Source organism: Archocentrus centrarchus, chromosome 6 (genome assembly GCF_007364275.1).
Source record: "Archocentrus centrarchus isolate MPI-CPG fArcCen1 chromosome 6, fArcCen1, whole genome shotgun sequence".
Lineage (NCBI taxonomy): Eukaryota > Metazoa > Chordata > Actinopteri > Cichliformes > Cichlidae > Archocentrus > Archocentrus centrarchus.
In genome coordinates, this window is record NC_044351.1 from 30,531,075 (window position 1) to 30,545,110 (window position 14,036).

Genomic DNA, 14,036 nt, shown 5'->3' on the forward strand with positions numbered 1-14,036 from the left:
CCAACATCCAAAAAAGAGCATATGGTTTGATTGTACAGCTTTTGAGAGTTTGGTCCAGATTAAACTCCAGTCTAAATGATGCAGAAGCCATGCGTCATCTGTTCCAGCGTGGTGCCACCTGAGGATCTGAAGATCACAGTCGCTCTTAATTGGTTTAAGGCCTTGTCCCTTGCGTACAGAGATTTCTCCAGGTGCTCATAACTGAAGGTTCTCTGAAGAGAACACCTTTTAATGGAAATGGGGTCATGCCCCATAACACTCATCTTACAGAGGAAACTGATGAAATGCCCATCAGCTTCCACTTTCCTTATTTTCTAATATCGTAACTGCTAACTAGTAACTTCCTTTTTCTATTTTACATGTTAATGCAAAACTAGCATCACAGGTCACAAAGAGGTTGTACGGCTGTATAAATACAGAACTGTGATCGATATCATGCAAGTTTGTGTCAAGACGCTTGGAGCAACACATAAATCATTGAAGAAGAAGTACTGCAATGGCAAACCGCACCAGTAAGTCTCATCTCTTAAAACCACCTGAGACCCAGAAGAAAAAATATTTTGATTTTTTTTTTTTTTTTAATTCAAAATAGTTATTTATTTATTTTTAATCTCATGTCCCTTGTAGTGAACTTTGGGTGTTGTTTAATCACAGAATGATGTGATGTGATGATATTGTTTCTTTGTTTTGTGTGAGTTCCATTAAAAATGAATTTTTATTTAATTAATATTATAACAGATGACAGAAACATCTGATTACTAAAACATAATTTTAACAAATAACTTCTCATATTTAAGTGCTGTCAGGAAATGAGGCTGAGGAGGGCTGGATATCAGAGCCAGAAGGTGAGAGCTCAGAGGAGGACATCCAGTATAGACTCTCAAAAGGATAAGTGGAAGTAGATGGATGGATGGATGGATGGATGGATGGATGGATGTTCTTATCTTCCCTTTCACAATTTTTTGCTACGAACATAAGTTGTAATTGTGAGGTAGTAAGTTCTGCTGTCCACACTGAATTAGAGTTTTGTTTGGAAGGGGTAAAATTACTGTACATTTCTGAAATCCTACTAAATCAAAGTTAAGTTTTAGCAATAGAAGCATAATATCGGCAATAAATGTATCACTTAACCTACCTTGTGACCTATATAATTACATTATAATAACAGAAATGCATTGCAGAATGATTGTTGACCTTTTTCTCTGTTGCGATTGTTAGGCTTGATTACTGATGTGGATTTAAGAACTCATGAAAACAACTTGGCACACCGCACCAGGGAGATCGATCGAAAGCGCTTGATTGTGCGCAGGGGTCAACCCTTCTCCATAGCTCTGCAGTGTAATGGCCCATTGCCCCCTAAACACCACTTGGAACTAGTTCTTCACCTTGGTAAGTTTAAGATTTGACTTGATAATCTTCTGAGTCAACTTTGCAAAGAAAGCCTCTTGTTTTGGAGGAATTCTTTGGACAAAAATAGGCCTATCAATCATTTATAACCTTTATGTATGCAGACATATATTTTAATCTATCTATATTGTTACATAAACCCTTCGAGATGTATTATCACAATTTCAATAAAACCTCAAATTGGCTTGTGAATTATATAACAAGTTACCCTATTTTCAAGTTAAAAATGCATGATTATACAGTTATACACAGCTTACATATTTATTAGTAATATTTACCATTTTTTCCTGAATTTAAGTCTGGCAGGTAACAAGTGTGGGTCCTCACGTATTGATTCACAACCCAGAACCCTTTATTTGTTTCTTCAGGTAAGAGAGACGAGGTGGTGATCAAGGTTCAGAAGGAGCGTGGAGCTGGGGACAGGTGGTGGTTTAACCAGCAGGGAGCACAAGATGAAATGCTGCTGACTCTGCACAGTCCAGCGGATGCTATAATTGGCCAATACAGTCTGGCTGTGCTGATGATGTCACCGGAAGGACGCATTATAGAGAAAAAGGACAAAATTAGTTTCCACCTGCTCTATAACCCCTGGTGCAAAGGTAAAGTGCATGTTCTCTCTGTTCTCTGGTTTCTCCAACATTTCAGACACAATCCATTTACACACTGCAGCTTTTTCTTTTTCATGCAGCTTTAGATGTTTTGAATTTTTGGAGATTATCACAATATGAGGACATTTGTTTTGACTCTTTAACTGAAAACAAAACAAGCCGGATATATTTTCTCTGTGATTTTCATTAATTATATTCCATATTATAATTCATATTAGCAACATTGTTGTTTTCACTGTGTGTGTACCAGATGATGTGGTGTACCTGCCTGATGAGACTCTGCTTCAGGAATATATGATGAATGAAAATGGAATAATCTACATGGGGACCTGGAATAACATCAAAAGCATTCATTGGAATTATGGACAGGTAACACACAAACATTTAAAGTGTGACTGAGCTGCGTGTGTGTGTCTCTGTCAGGCCACTGGGTGGCTCGTGACAGACAGACACACACACAAACAAAGGCTCATCCCTTCACAGCTCGCTGGGAGGGCAAGATGGGTGTAACAGACACACACACACACACACACACACACACACACACACACACACACACACACACACACACACACACACACACACACACACACACACACACCTTTAGAAAAAGGTCAGATAATCTTTAACAACCTCCCTTCTCTCTTTTTTTGTCGCTCTTTCGTGTTCTCTCATTGTTGCTCTCTTTCTCCCTCAGTTTGAGGACTATGTGATGGACATCTGTTTTGAAGTTCTGGATAATTCCAACGATGCTCTGAGAAACTCACAGATGGACATTCAGCGCAGATCTGACCCTGTCTATGTCAGCAGGATCATCACTGCAATGGTGATAACCATTTCTACCTTCTACTGAAAGTAATACAAACAGTTTGATAACAGCAGAAGGAAAAAGTGCTGTTGGTTTAATTTATGTTGATGAAATCAGTCTGCAGCCTGTGAATGCCACAGTAGATAACATGAGTCTTGTGGTTCCTTTACAGAATAAAAATAAATGTCCATGTAAATGTCACACATCTCCTTCCCATGTCTCCACCTGTACAGGTGAACTCTAATGATGACAGGGGTATCTTGACCGGACGCTGGACCGAACCGTACTCTGATGGAGTTGCACCGTATCGATGGACCGGCAGTGTGCCCATCCTCCGCCAGTGGAGCAAATCTGGAGTCAAAGCAGTAAAATATGGCCAGTGCTGGGTGTTTGCTGCAGTTGCATGTACAGGTAACACAGATTTCCCTGCATTCAAGGAGAACTGAATCATTTCTTTAAAACATTCTTTAAAAAACATTCAGTCTGTAGCAGTTTGTTGTCATTTAAACCATTGCCATGAAAAAACACTTTCACATCATCTGGACTGAGACAGGAGAAGATTTTATGAGCTACATTTAAAAGACAAAAATAAAGTCCGATGTGTGCGATCTTTTCACAGTGCTGCGCTGTCTGGGAATCCCAACACGTCACATCACTAACTTCTCTTCAGCTCACGATGTTGATGGAAACCTCTCCATAGACTTCCTGTTGGATGAACAGCTGGAGCCTATTGAGAGCAAAGGCAGGAGAGATAGCAGCTGGTAGGCTCACAAAAACACACAAACAGGTAAAAAATATGGCATTATCTAAGGTAAGGTGATATGTTTTCTGTCCTCGTGGTTTTAGGAACTTCCACTGTTGGACTGAGTCTTGGATGAGGAGAGATGATCTCCCCGAAGGAAACGATGGCTGGCAGGTTTTAGACCCCACCCCTCAAGAACTCAGTGATGGTACAGCTCTAATATTTGACCTATTAATCCACATATCTTTCTTTGTATTCTTCTGTCTAAAATCATTTCTGCATTTCATCACTATAAACTGCCTCATGATTATCACTGTTGGCTTTCTTTAGATTTTCAAAATATCGATTAAGAGCTGATTTGGCTGACACTCAATTTCCCCGCTACAAAGATGGCGATAGTTTAATTTTCTGTGGAAAAAGACTTTTTAAAACCTTATTTTTGACTTGTGATTCTATACATGCAATTTTTATTTCCCAGTAACAACTAAAAAAAGAATTGGCCAATAATTGCCTGAAGGTGTTTCAGAATGAGTGGCTAAAATGGTTGTAGATGGACTTAAGTGGTGATCAAACTGAATAACTGTTAAAACTGGTTTCCTGTCACTTGCAGGAAATGCTTTTGAATAAATGAATGTTTGCTCTTCAGGGGTGTTTTGCTGCGGTCCGTGCCCTGTGACAGCCATCAAGGAGGGAAATCTGGGAGTGAAGTACGATGCTCCATTTATATTTGCAGAGGTGAACGCTGACATCATTTTCTGGATTGTTCAAGAAAATGGCCAACGGAGAAAAGTGTGTTCTTATTTTTTATCTTTTATATCTGCCGAGTTAAAATAAAGTGAAGCTGTTTCTGACCCTTTTTAATCACACAATAATAACTTCTGATGGTCTCTGTGATTATTACAGATAAAAGCGGACCAGACCAGTGTAGGGAAGAACATCAGCACCAAAAGTGTTTATGGGGACTTCAGAGAAGATGTCACTTTACACTACAAATATCCTGAAGGTTGGCTGGAAAGCAGAACACACAGAAGCATGTAGATAATGTCCACATGAATTTACAGCCATTCGTACAAAAACATCACTTCTCCACAGGATCCAAGAAGGAGAGAGAAGTTTACGAGAAATCGGGGCGCCGGGTAACAGACCCCACCGATGAGAGTGCAGAACCAGCACGACTGCAGCTGTCAATCAAGCATGCTAAGCCTGTGTTTGGGACAGACTTTGATGTGATTATAGAGGTATGGACGATTCAGACTGTAGCTGAATGAGTGCATGAATTATGGATGAATTCATGACACATCTGTTCTGTCCACAGGTGGAGAACAAAGGAGACCAGGATGCTCATGTTCAGCTGACCGTGCTGGCTATGGCTGTTACTTACACTTCTGTCTATCGGGGGGAGTGCCAGAGGCAGATGACCACTGTGAAGGTGCCTGCTCACAAAGGTCAGCAGCCTAGATGTACACATATTGTAAAACAACATCAGCGATAACGGGGTCTTACCTGGACATTTTTCCTGTTCTTGTAACTCTGTATTAATTTGATGCTTTACTGTTTAATTCAATTCAATTCAATTTTATTTATATAGCGCCAAATCACAACAAACTGTCGCCTCAAGGCACTTTGTATTGTGGGTAAAGACCCTACAATAATAATAAGTTTACTGCTGTGCGTTTGTGTGTAATCAGCTCAAAAGGAAGTTCTGCATCTGCGCTATGACGACTATGCCAAGTGTGTCTCTGATGATCACCTGATCAGGGTGAAAGCATTTGTAGGGGCTGCAGGGGAGAATGAACCCATCATGACTGTGACCGACATCCCACTGAGCAGGCCTGAAGTCTTCATACAGGTGGGTACGCACAAGTACCTCCAGGTATGAATAACCTTTAATCATGCCTTTCTTTTCCTGACTTGTATGAACCAAAAAAACAGAATACTCAACAGGGATCTGAGTTGAGCTGAGTAAATAATCAGGCTCCTTGTTATTTTCACAAACACACTCCACACAGTCCATGTTGGGCTAACGAAATCCTTCTACCTGAGCTGTCAAAGACCTCCGAAACCATCGTGTTAAGTAGCACATGAAACTATCTCCTATTTCTCCAGGTGTCAAAAAAGGTTGTTAAAGGCAAACAAGTGACAGCTGACATCTCCTTCACCAATCCTCTACCAGTCACTCTGAGAGATGTTGTGCTCACTGTCGAGGGCGCTGGGTTGTTGTCTTCCACCGAGGTCCTTCCACAGTAAGTAAACGAGTCTGACTTACCTGTCCGTTAACCCTTCCCAACCTTTCATTGCTGTTACTTGTGTCAAACCTTGTATTTGTGCGTGGCATGCCTCTTAATTAAATCTAACAAGCCCCAAATAGACTTCTCATCTTGGCAGCTGTTATTAAATAATCTAGCACCTTCAGCATGTAATTGTCATAGAAATACAGAGCCTTATTTGAGAGATGCTTTTGTCCAGTGCATCTCACATATTCTTTTAGTTATGGATATAGATGATTCAGTTATTCATGCTGGTTTTCTGTCACACTGCCAGCACCCACAGTTTTCCTGCTATGAAATTACAATGCATATTGTAAAAAAAAAAAAAAAAAACCCTTTTAAAATTGTTCTGTTATTAATAATTTCAAAGAATAGTTTAAATTTTAACACTAAAAAAAAAAAAATGTAAGCGCTCTTGACTCTCACCTGAGGTGATCTCAGTAATCTCCAAAAAGGAAGATGGCAACTGTTGCAAACACTAAAATAGCCTTCTGTGTGACTCTTTGTCTTTTCTTTTGACAGTGCTGATGTTGCTCCTGGTCAGAAGGTGTTTGTGAGGTTCCCCTTCTCACCCATGAGGACTGGTGTGAGAAAGCTCCTGGTGGACATCGACGCTGACAAATTGAAGGATGTGAAGGGAGTCGCGAATGTGATTGTCCGCAAAAAGCGTAGGCTGCTGCCATGATTTATGTGCTGCATTACTTGTAATTTTTTCAGATTTTTTTTAATATTCTGCACAGACGCACCAATGAAATGATTTCCTGCTTAATGTTCTAAAAGTGGAACAGTGGTAGTATCAGGACACCCTGTGGTAGGTTTCTATCTCAGATTCCACAATACTTTTTAAAAAATCTTAACTCTTTGGCACTATTTATGGTGGAAAATTGAGCATGCTATGCCAGTTATAGCTTCATTTGTAAGAAAAATTTATATCTAATAAATAATTCTAATAATCCTGGTGTGAAATGTATATACAATGTCAATAAAGGCTGTCTTGATTTACTTTTTGAAAGCATATTTTGCATTTTCTTTCACTTGACAGAGTGTGTTTGCTACATTTACAATGGGGATGCAGCAGACCTTGATGGACATTAGGAAAAAAGCTGGTAACTATTAATGGGGAAGAAGAGCCATGATATACTGAGTCCCACAAGGATCGATTGGGCCCTTCCTGTTCAACATGTACATACGTTTTCCTGTGCAAACTGTCTTGGCATAGTTATAAGATCACATGGGCCTATGCCCTCTAATGTTTGATAGTGTTCATTTTGTATTTTATTTAAGTAGGAAAGGGAAAATAGCCCTTAGCTTTTAAATGCAACACAAAGAATGAGTAATAAAGCCTGCACCACCAAAATTAATGTGTAATTACAAGATGTGAAAACATTGTCCTTTTCTCTAAAATATAAATAAAATTTCTAACAGTATGATTAATATATTCTTTCCTCTAAAATATAACAGTTACCAATTACTTTTTTTGTCTTTTTTTTTTTAGAGTTTAATGTATTTTTTTAATGTAGAAGCTCAGTTAGATTTTAGGAGTTATTACTGGTGGGGTGTGGAACAGCAGTTCAGTCTTGGAGATTGATCCTCAATAAAAAAAAAAACACAACTGGGAAAGAAACTTTATTTAAATCACTCAGTACATATTTTTCTATATTTGCTTAAACACATAATTATTATCACAAGTTTTAACTTTGTGATTATAAACAGTGCAAAAAGCATAACAATACAAGAACAAGGAAAAAAATAATAATGTAATATTGTAATATTTGCACCCTTTGATAGTGGCCCCTTCATTTAAACTGTTAGGCACCAAAATCCAGCAGAAGAAAAGGAGAAGAAGAATGCAAAAATGCAAGAAATGCTATGCTAAATTAAGTTGAACCTGAACAAAACACAAAAATGTAATAATGCGAAGTCATAAATATTCATAGCTGACTCTATAGATAATGCTATATCAGGATTTGTTTGTGGATATTCACAGGCTGCTGGTACAGTATGTGGAATATTTTTTGTCTCATTGGGTCCCATTCCTTTACATTCAGCTCATCCACTCACAAATTTCAGGGATGTTATTATTGCATTTCTTGCGGACAACCACAGTGGCTACTCCCTTTACATCTTTCAGTCTGTCAGAGTCAAAGTCCACCAGCAGCTTCCTCACCCCAGTCCTCATGGGTGAGAAAGAAAGCTGAATGGGCACCTTCTGTCCTGGAGCAATGTCACCCCTGAAAAAGAAGATGCATGCGTTCAATGTTATTTAGCTGTTACTTCTTGCGGTACACAGGAAGAGGAAATTTGATCTGCTGGTAGTGCCACTTTTAAAATTCCACTTTTGCCCCGTATTGAACCTCATTAACTCATCATTTATACATGCTGCAAGCTTTCCTTATGTTCTAAGCTTTCTGTTTATCAGTGAAGGGAGCAGACTCATTACTTACTTAACATGGATCTCAGTGGCAGAGTGTAGGCCTGCACCCTCCACAGTGAACACACCTCCTTTGAGTGGAACTGGCAAAGGATTGGTGAAGGAGATGTGGGCTTTTACTTGTTCACAAACAAAAGCCCTCCCAGGAACCTGGAGAAAGAGGAGACAGTGCCGTGTTCTGTGGTGTATATAGGGTACACATTTCAGTGTATCTCAGAACCAAAAATAGACTCTCATGAAAGCCGTGAATATTGTGGGATGCTGAAATTCCTGCAGAGCTACAAAAACTAAACTCAGAAACTAAATGTCTCGTCTGCATGTCTCTATCACATGTTAGCCAACAGAATTTTAACTTGTAAGCTTTGTATAAGGTTACCTTCATTAACTTTTAAACATACTTGGTACTGAGTAGACTTATGCTGTTAGCATTGTCACTGTATTTTGGAATATTACAATATTAACTGAGGAGCTTGCAATTAACATCATCTCTCTCTCTCTGATTGCTCCTTTTTGCTAAGAAAGCATTACTGAGGCCAATAGGCACCACAATGGAATTAAACAGTTTTCTTTTGGGTCTCTTTTGGAATGTGAGACTATTTTATGAGGCTAATCTTGATGCTAAATTTGACTCTAAATGCACATTTTTTGGAGAAGATTAACTCTTGAAGAAATAATTAACTGAGACTTGGTTTATAAATCCATTCTTCTTTAAGAACTAAAGAAACTTCACCATCAAAAGCATCCTTGTGTGCCCTACGTTCCCACCTGCATGATGACTTCAGGCCTGCTGAGTGGGATGTCGGTCACAGTCACGATGGGTTCATTCTCCCCTGGAGCCTCTACGAATGCTTTCACCCTGATCAGGTGATCATCAGAGACACACTTGGCATAGTCGTCATAGCGCAGACGCAGGACTTCCTTTTGGACTGAGTAAACACAAACACACAGCAGTAAACAGTAAAGCATCAAGTTTGTAGATTTTGAAAGAACAGGAAAAATGTCCACGTAAGTCTACCCAGAAGGCCTTCGTAGATTCATCTAGGCTGCTGACCTTTGTGAGCAGGCACCTTCACAGTGGTCATCTGCCTCTGGCACTCCCCCCGATAGACAGAAGTGTAAGTAACAGCCATAGCCAGCACGGTCAGCTGAACATGAGCATCCTGGTCTCCTTTGTTCTCCACCTGTGGACAGAACAGATGTGTCATGAATTCATCCATAATTCATGCACTCATTCAGCTACAGTCTGAATCGTCCATACCTCTATAATCACATCAAAGTCTGTCCCAAACACAGGCTTAGCATGCTTGATTGACAGCTGCAGTCGTGCTGGTTCTGCACTCTCATCGGTGGGGTCTGTTACCCGGCGCCCGGCCTTCTCGTACACTTCTCTCTCCTTCTTGGATCCTGTGGAGAAGTGATGTTTTTGTAAGAATGGCTGTAAATTCATGTGGACATTATCTACATGCTTCTGTGTGTTCTGCTTTCCAGCCAACCTTCAGGATATTTGTAGTGTAAAGTGACATCTTCTCTGAAGTCCCCATAAACACTTTTGGTGCTGATGTTCTTCCCTACACTGGTCTGGTCCGCTTTTATCTGTAATAATCACAGAGACCATCAGAAGTTATTATTGTGTGATTAAAAAGGGTCAGAAACAGCTTCACTTTATTTTAACTCGGCAGATATAAAAGATAAAAAAAAATTAACACACTTTTCTCCGTTGGCCACTTTTTTGAACAATCCAGTGGATGATGTCAGCGTTCACCTCTGCGAATATAAATGGAGCATCGTACTTCACTCCCAGATTTCCCTCCTTGATGGCTGTCACAGGGCACGGACCGCAGCAAAACACCCCTGAAGAGCAAACATTCATTTATTCAAAAGCATTTCCTGCATGATTTGAGAATCACTACAGCAATATGAGACACAAACCAGCTCTCACTCCCACATTTCACAATCATTGCACACTAAAGAGAGGCAGAAGTGACAGTCCTGAGAGCAGTTTAAAGTGATGAAATGCAGGAATCATTGAGCAGGATGTACATGTTTTTGAACTCCAGGATCACATGGCTAGATAGTTAAGCACAAATAAGAAGATGTGTGTTTAAAAGTAAAAAATAAAAAAGTACCATCACTGAGTTCTTGAGGGGTGGGGTCTAAAACCTGCCAGCCATCATTTCCTTTGGGAAGATCATCTCTCCTCATCCAAGACTCAGTCCAACAGTGGAAGTTCCTAAAGCCAGGAGGAGAGAAAATGTATTACGTTAGCCTAGATACTGTCATGGCTTTTACCAGTCAAGTCATTACACTGTAAATCTGTCTGTTAATGTGTGTGTTTGTGATCCTACCAGCTGCTGTCTCTGCTCTCCAGAGTTTGCAGACTTTCATCCAACAGGAAGTCTATGGAGAGGTTTCCATCAACATCGTGAGCTGAACAGAAATTAGTGATGTGGCGTGTTGGGATTCCCAGACAGCGCAGCACTGTGAAAAGATCGCATACATCAGATTGGGACAATTAATTCTTTTCTTTCTACCTGCTTTATTTTTGTCGTTTAAATCTAGCTTATAAAATCTTCTCCTGTCTCAGTCCAGATGATGTGAAAATGTTTTTCTGAAGCTCTGGAAACATGGAAAAAGTTAAGGAATGTTTTAAAGAAATGATTCAGTTCTCCTTGAATGCAGGGAAATCTGTGTTACCTGTACATGCAACTGCAGCAAACACCCAGCACTGGCCATATTTTACTGCTTTGACTCCAGATTTGCTCCACTGGCGGAGGATGGGCACACTGCCGGTCCATCGATACGGTGCAACTCCATCAGAGTACGGTTCGGTCCAGCGTCCGGTCAAGATACCCCTGTCATCATTAGAGTTCACCTGTACAGGTGCAGGAGATACAGTATTTTAAAATCTAAATCACTCCAGTTGAAACATTTTCATGTACATTTACGTATTTAATTACATTTACAAGATCTTACATTTTTAATGATGAAACAGTTTTGCTTTAATGTCTGTATATTCACAGGGTCATTAAATTTTTAATATAATTACTCTGAACACTTTTTCTGCTTATCCTGCAAAGGAACCACAAAACTCAGGTTGTCTACTGGCTTTCTTCACGCACTGCAGACTGATTTCATCAACATAAATTAAACCAACAGCACTTTTTCCTTCTGCTGTTATCAAACTGTTTGTATTACTTTCAGTAGAAGGTAGAAATGGTTATCACCATTGCAGTGATGATCCTGCTGACATAGACAGGGTCAGATCTGCGCTGAATGTCCATCTGTGAGTTTCTCAGAGCATCGTTGGAATTATCCAGGACTTCAAAACAGATGTCCATCACATAGTCCTCAAACTGAGAGAGAAAGAGAGCAACAATGAGAGAACACGAAAGAGCGACAAAAAAAGAGAGAAGGGAGGTTGTTAAAGATTATCTGAACTTTTTCTAAAGGTGTGTGTGTATGTGTGTGTGTGTGTGTGTGTGTGTGTGTGTGTGTGTGTGTGTGTGTGTGTGTGTGTGTGTGTGTGTGTGTGTGTGTGTGTGTGTGTGTCTGTTACACCCATCTTGCCCTCCCAGCGAGCTGTGAAGGGATGAGCCTTTGTTTGTGTGGTTTGGTTACATTCTGACACATCTCATCCAACTAACAGATTTCCTGATCCAGCCAAAGCCTGAGAGTCTCCTCTGCCACACTGCTGTGACAATTCACACGAGCCACCCACTGGCCTGACAGAGACACACACACACACAGCTCAGTCACACTTTAAATGTTTGTGTGTGTTACCTGTCCATAATTCCAATGAATGCTTTTGATGTAATCCCAGGTCCCCATGTAGATGACTCCTTCTTCATTCATTATATACTCCTGAAGCAGAGTCTCATCAGGAAGGTACACCACATCATCTGGTACACACACGATGAAGACAGTGACAATGTTGCTAATATGAATTCTTCAAATATCAGATGGCCTCAGTGATAAAAATGTAAACTGCAATAACCTGAAGTTTAACACAACACTGATGACTCATGATAAATCCCATCAAGCTGCTATTTAGATGCTCCTGCCCTTTTTGGTCATTATAGAATATAATTAAAAGAAATCACAGAGAAAACTCATCAGTGTGTGAGTGGTTAATGTCTGAAATGTTGGAGAAAGCAGTCTACAGAGAGAACATGCACTTTACCTTTGCACCAGGGGTTATAGAGCAGGTGGAAACTAATTTTGTCCTTTTTCTCTATAATGCGTCCTTCCGGTGACATCATCAGCACAGCCAGACTGTATTGGCCAATTACAGCATCCGCTGGACTGTGCAGAGTCAGCAGTACTTCATCTTGTGCTCCCTGCTGGTTAAACCACCACTTGTCCCCAGCTCCACGCTCCTTCTGAACCTTGATCACCACCTCGTCTCTCTTACCTGAAGAAACAAAATGTTCTGGGTCAGCAACAAAAAATCAACAGTACATACAGAGCAGGAGTTTGGCTTTTCTAAGGACGTGCTGGTTATGGTATGATGTGTAAAATATGTTCTATGTTCATGATCAGAAAGATTTCATTCATGGGAATCAAAAGGCTATTGTTTTTGAGAGATTACCAAATAAATAATCAGTTTTGGGATTTCGTTTCTTGTGCATTTACAGCGTAAGTACAGAGATAGAAGTTGTGTACAACTGAACCATCATTGCTTCGTAATTTAATATTATAAATTGTTATATAATTTACAAGTCATTTTGAAGTTGTGATTGAAATTCTGATGATGCCACTCAAAGGATTTATGCTCTAAATAAAAACAAACAAAAAAACTAGATCGATTAATAAGCACATATGCCATCATGTGATGGCTCATGAATTAGTTAAACTTCTCATAAGGCTCAAAGTTGTGATGTTACCTCAGAAGATTATCAAGTCAAATCTTTCCTGTTGTTCTTAACGGCTCCTTCCAGGTCATATTAAACTCACCGAGGTGCAGGACTAGTTCCAAGTGGTTTTTGGGGGGCAATGGGCCATTACACTGCAGAGCTATGGAGATGGGTTGCCCTCTGCGCACAATCAAGCGCTTTTGATCGATCTCCATGGTGCGGTGTGCCAAGTTGTTTTCACGACTTCTCAGATCCACATCAAGAATCAAACCTAAGAGGACCAAAGAGGAAAGTTCAACAATCATTCAGGGCAGTTGAGGCGCATACAGTCACCTGTTTTATTATTAAATAACATATCAACACAGATGGGTGAGTTGAGATATTAGTCAGACCTGAGACAGCTCAAACCTGAGGATTACCTTATTATATTCAATAAACAGATGTATTAACTCTGCCAAACTAATATGTGTTTGTTCTGTTTGCATAGTTGTTTTTTTCCGAGTCTCATCCCTGTCCTAGCTTTGCTGAAAAGCTGCATAAGAATTTGAAACAGAATTAGGTCCTGTTGTTGCGTGCTGATTCATACTTTAGCACATTGTTCATACACATAAAAATCTCCAACAATTTTTAAGATGTGGCTGAGTGAAAGGCAGCAGTAAACATTAACAGACAGATGTTCACTTACCTTTGTGGTTGGCCATTGTTGATCTCTGCTCCAAATGTCTTCACAGTGTCTTCGTTTCATGATTGATATCCACCAGACTCGTGTATTTATACAGCTTTAGACAGCCTTTCCCACCTGTGTGACACACACTCATCTTATTTTATGTCATGTTATGATGAAACTACTACTCTACACCCATTGGTGATCCAGGAAATTCAGAAGAAATTTAAAACAAACATGTTGAGACAAACCTGTT

At 39.9% G+C, this 14,036-nt stretch overlaps 2 protein-coding genes across 2 annotated transcripts; one reads left to right on the forward strand and one right to left on the reverse strand.

The window, feature by feature from the left end:
- The first annotated feature begins 380 nt into the window (after nt 1–380).
- Nucleotides 381–6,789, forward strand: LOC115782055 (protein-glutamine gamma-glutamyltransferase 2-like). The gene is made up of 16 exons (XM_030732041.1): nt 381–512; nt 798–845; nt 1,219–1,389; nt 1,776–2,006; nt 2,266–2,384; nt 2,713–2,841; nt 3,057–3,234; nt 3,443–3,584; nt 3,670–3,773; nt 4,212–4,354; nt 4,469–4,568; nt 4,658–4,803; nt 4,881–5,010; nt 5,254–5,414; nt 5,672–5,808; nt 6,355–6,789. Exons 1-16 carry the CDS (start codon nt 497–499, stop codon nt 6,515–6,517), a joined length of 2,118 nt encoding a protein of 705 aa, XP_030587901.1. The 5' UTR covers nt 381–496; the 3' UTR covers nt 6,518–6,789.
- A 1,087-nt stretch (nt 6,790–7,876) lies between these two features.
- Nucleotides 7,877–13,817, reverse strand: tgm2l (transglutaminase 2, like). The gene is made up of 15 exons (XM_030731988.1): nt 13,802–13,817; nt 13,217–13,387; nt 12,444–12,674; nt 12,044–12,162; nt 11,488–11,616; nt 10,958–11,135; nt 10,609–10,741; nt 10,390–10,493; nt 9,972–10,114; nt 9,757–9,856; nt 9,522–9,667; nt 9,315–9,444; nt 9,029–9,189; nt 8,277–8,413; nt 7,877–8,063 (listed from the first exon to the last, which is right to left on the reverse strand). The coding sequence occupies exons 1-15, from the start codon at nt 13,815–13,817 to the stop codon at nt 7,877–7,879; spliced, it is 2,085 nt and encodes a 694-aa protein (XP_030587848.1).
- Nucleotides 13,818–14,036: the final 219 nt, after the last annotated feature.

What these genes read in the sequence shown, in the direction of transcription:
- LOC115782055 (XM_030732041.1), top strand. An exon ending in CTATAACCCCTGGTGCAAAG is followed by an intron (nt 2,007 to 2,265) that starts GTAAAGTGCATG and finishes TGTGTGTACCAG; the next exon opens with ATGATGTGGTGTACCTGCCT. An exon ending in ACACTACAAATATCCTGAAG is followed by an intron (nt 4,569 to 4,657) that starts GTTGGCTGGAAA and finishes ACTTCTCCACAG; the next exon opens with GATCCAAGAAGGAGAGAGAA.
- tgm2l (XM_030731988.1), bottom strand. An exon ending in CCCTCAAGAACTCAGTGATG is followed by an intron (nt 10,115 to 10,389) that starts GTACTTTTTTAT and finishes TTTGCTCTTCAG; the next exon opens with GGGTGTTTTGCTGCGGTCCG. An exon ending in GAAGGTGCCTGCTCACAAAG is followed by an intron (nt 9,190 to 9,314) that starts GTCAGCAGCCTA and finishes GTGTTTACTCAG; the next exon opens with TCCAAAAGGAAGTCCTGCGT.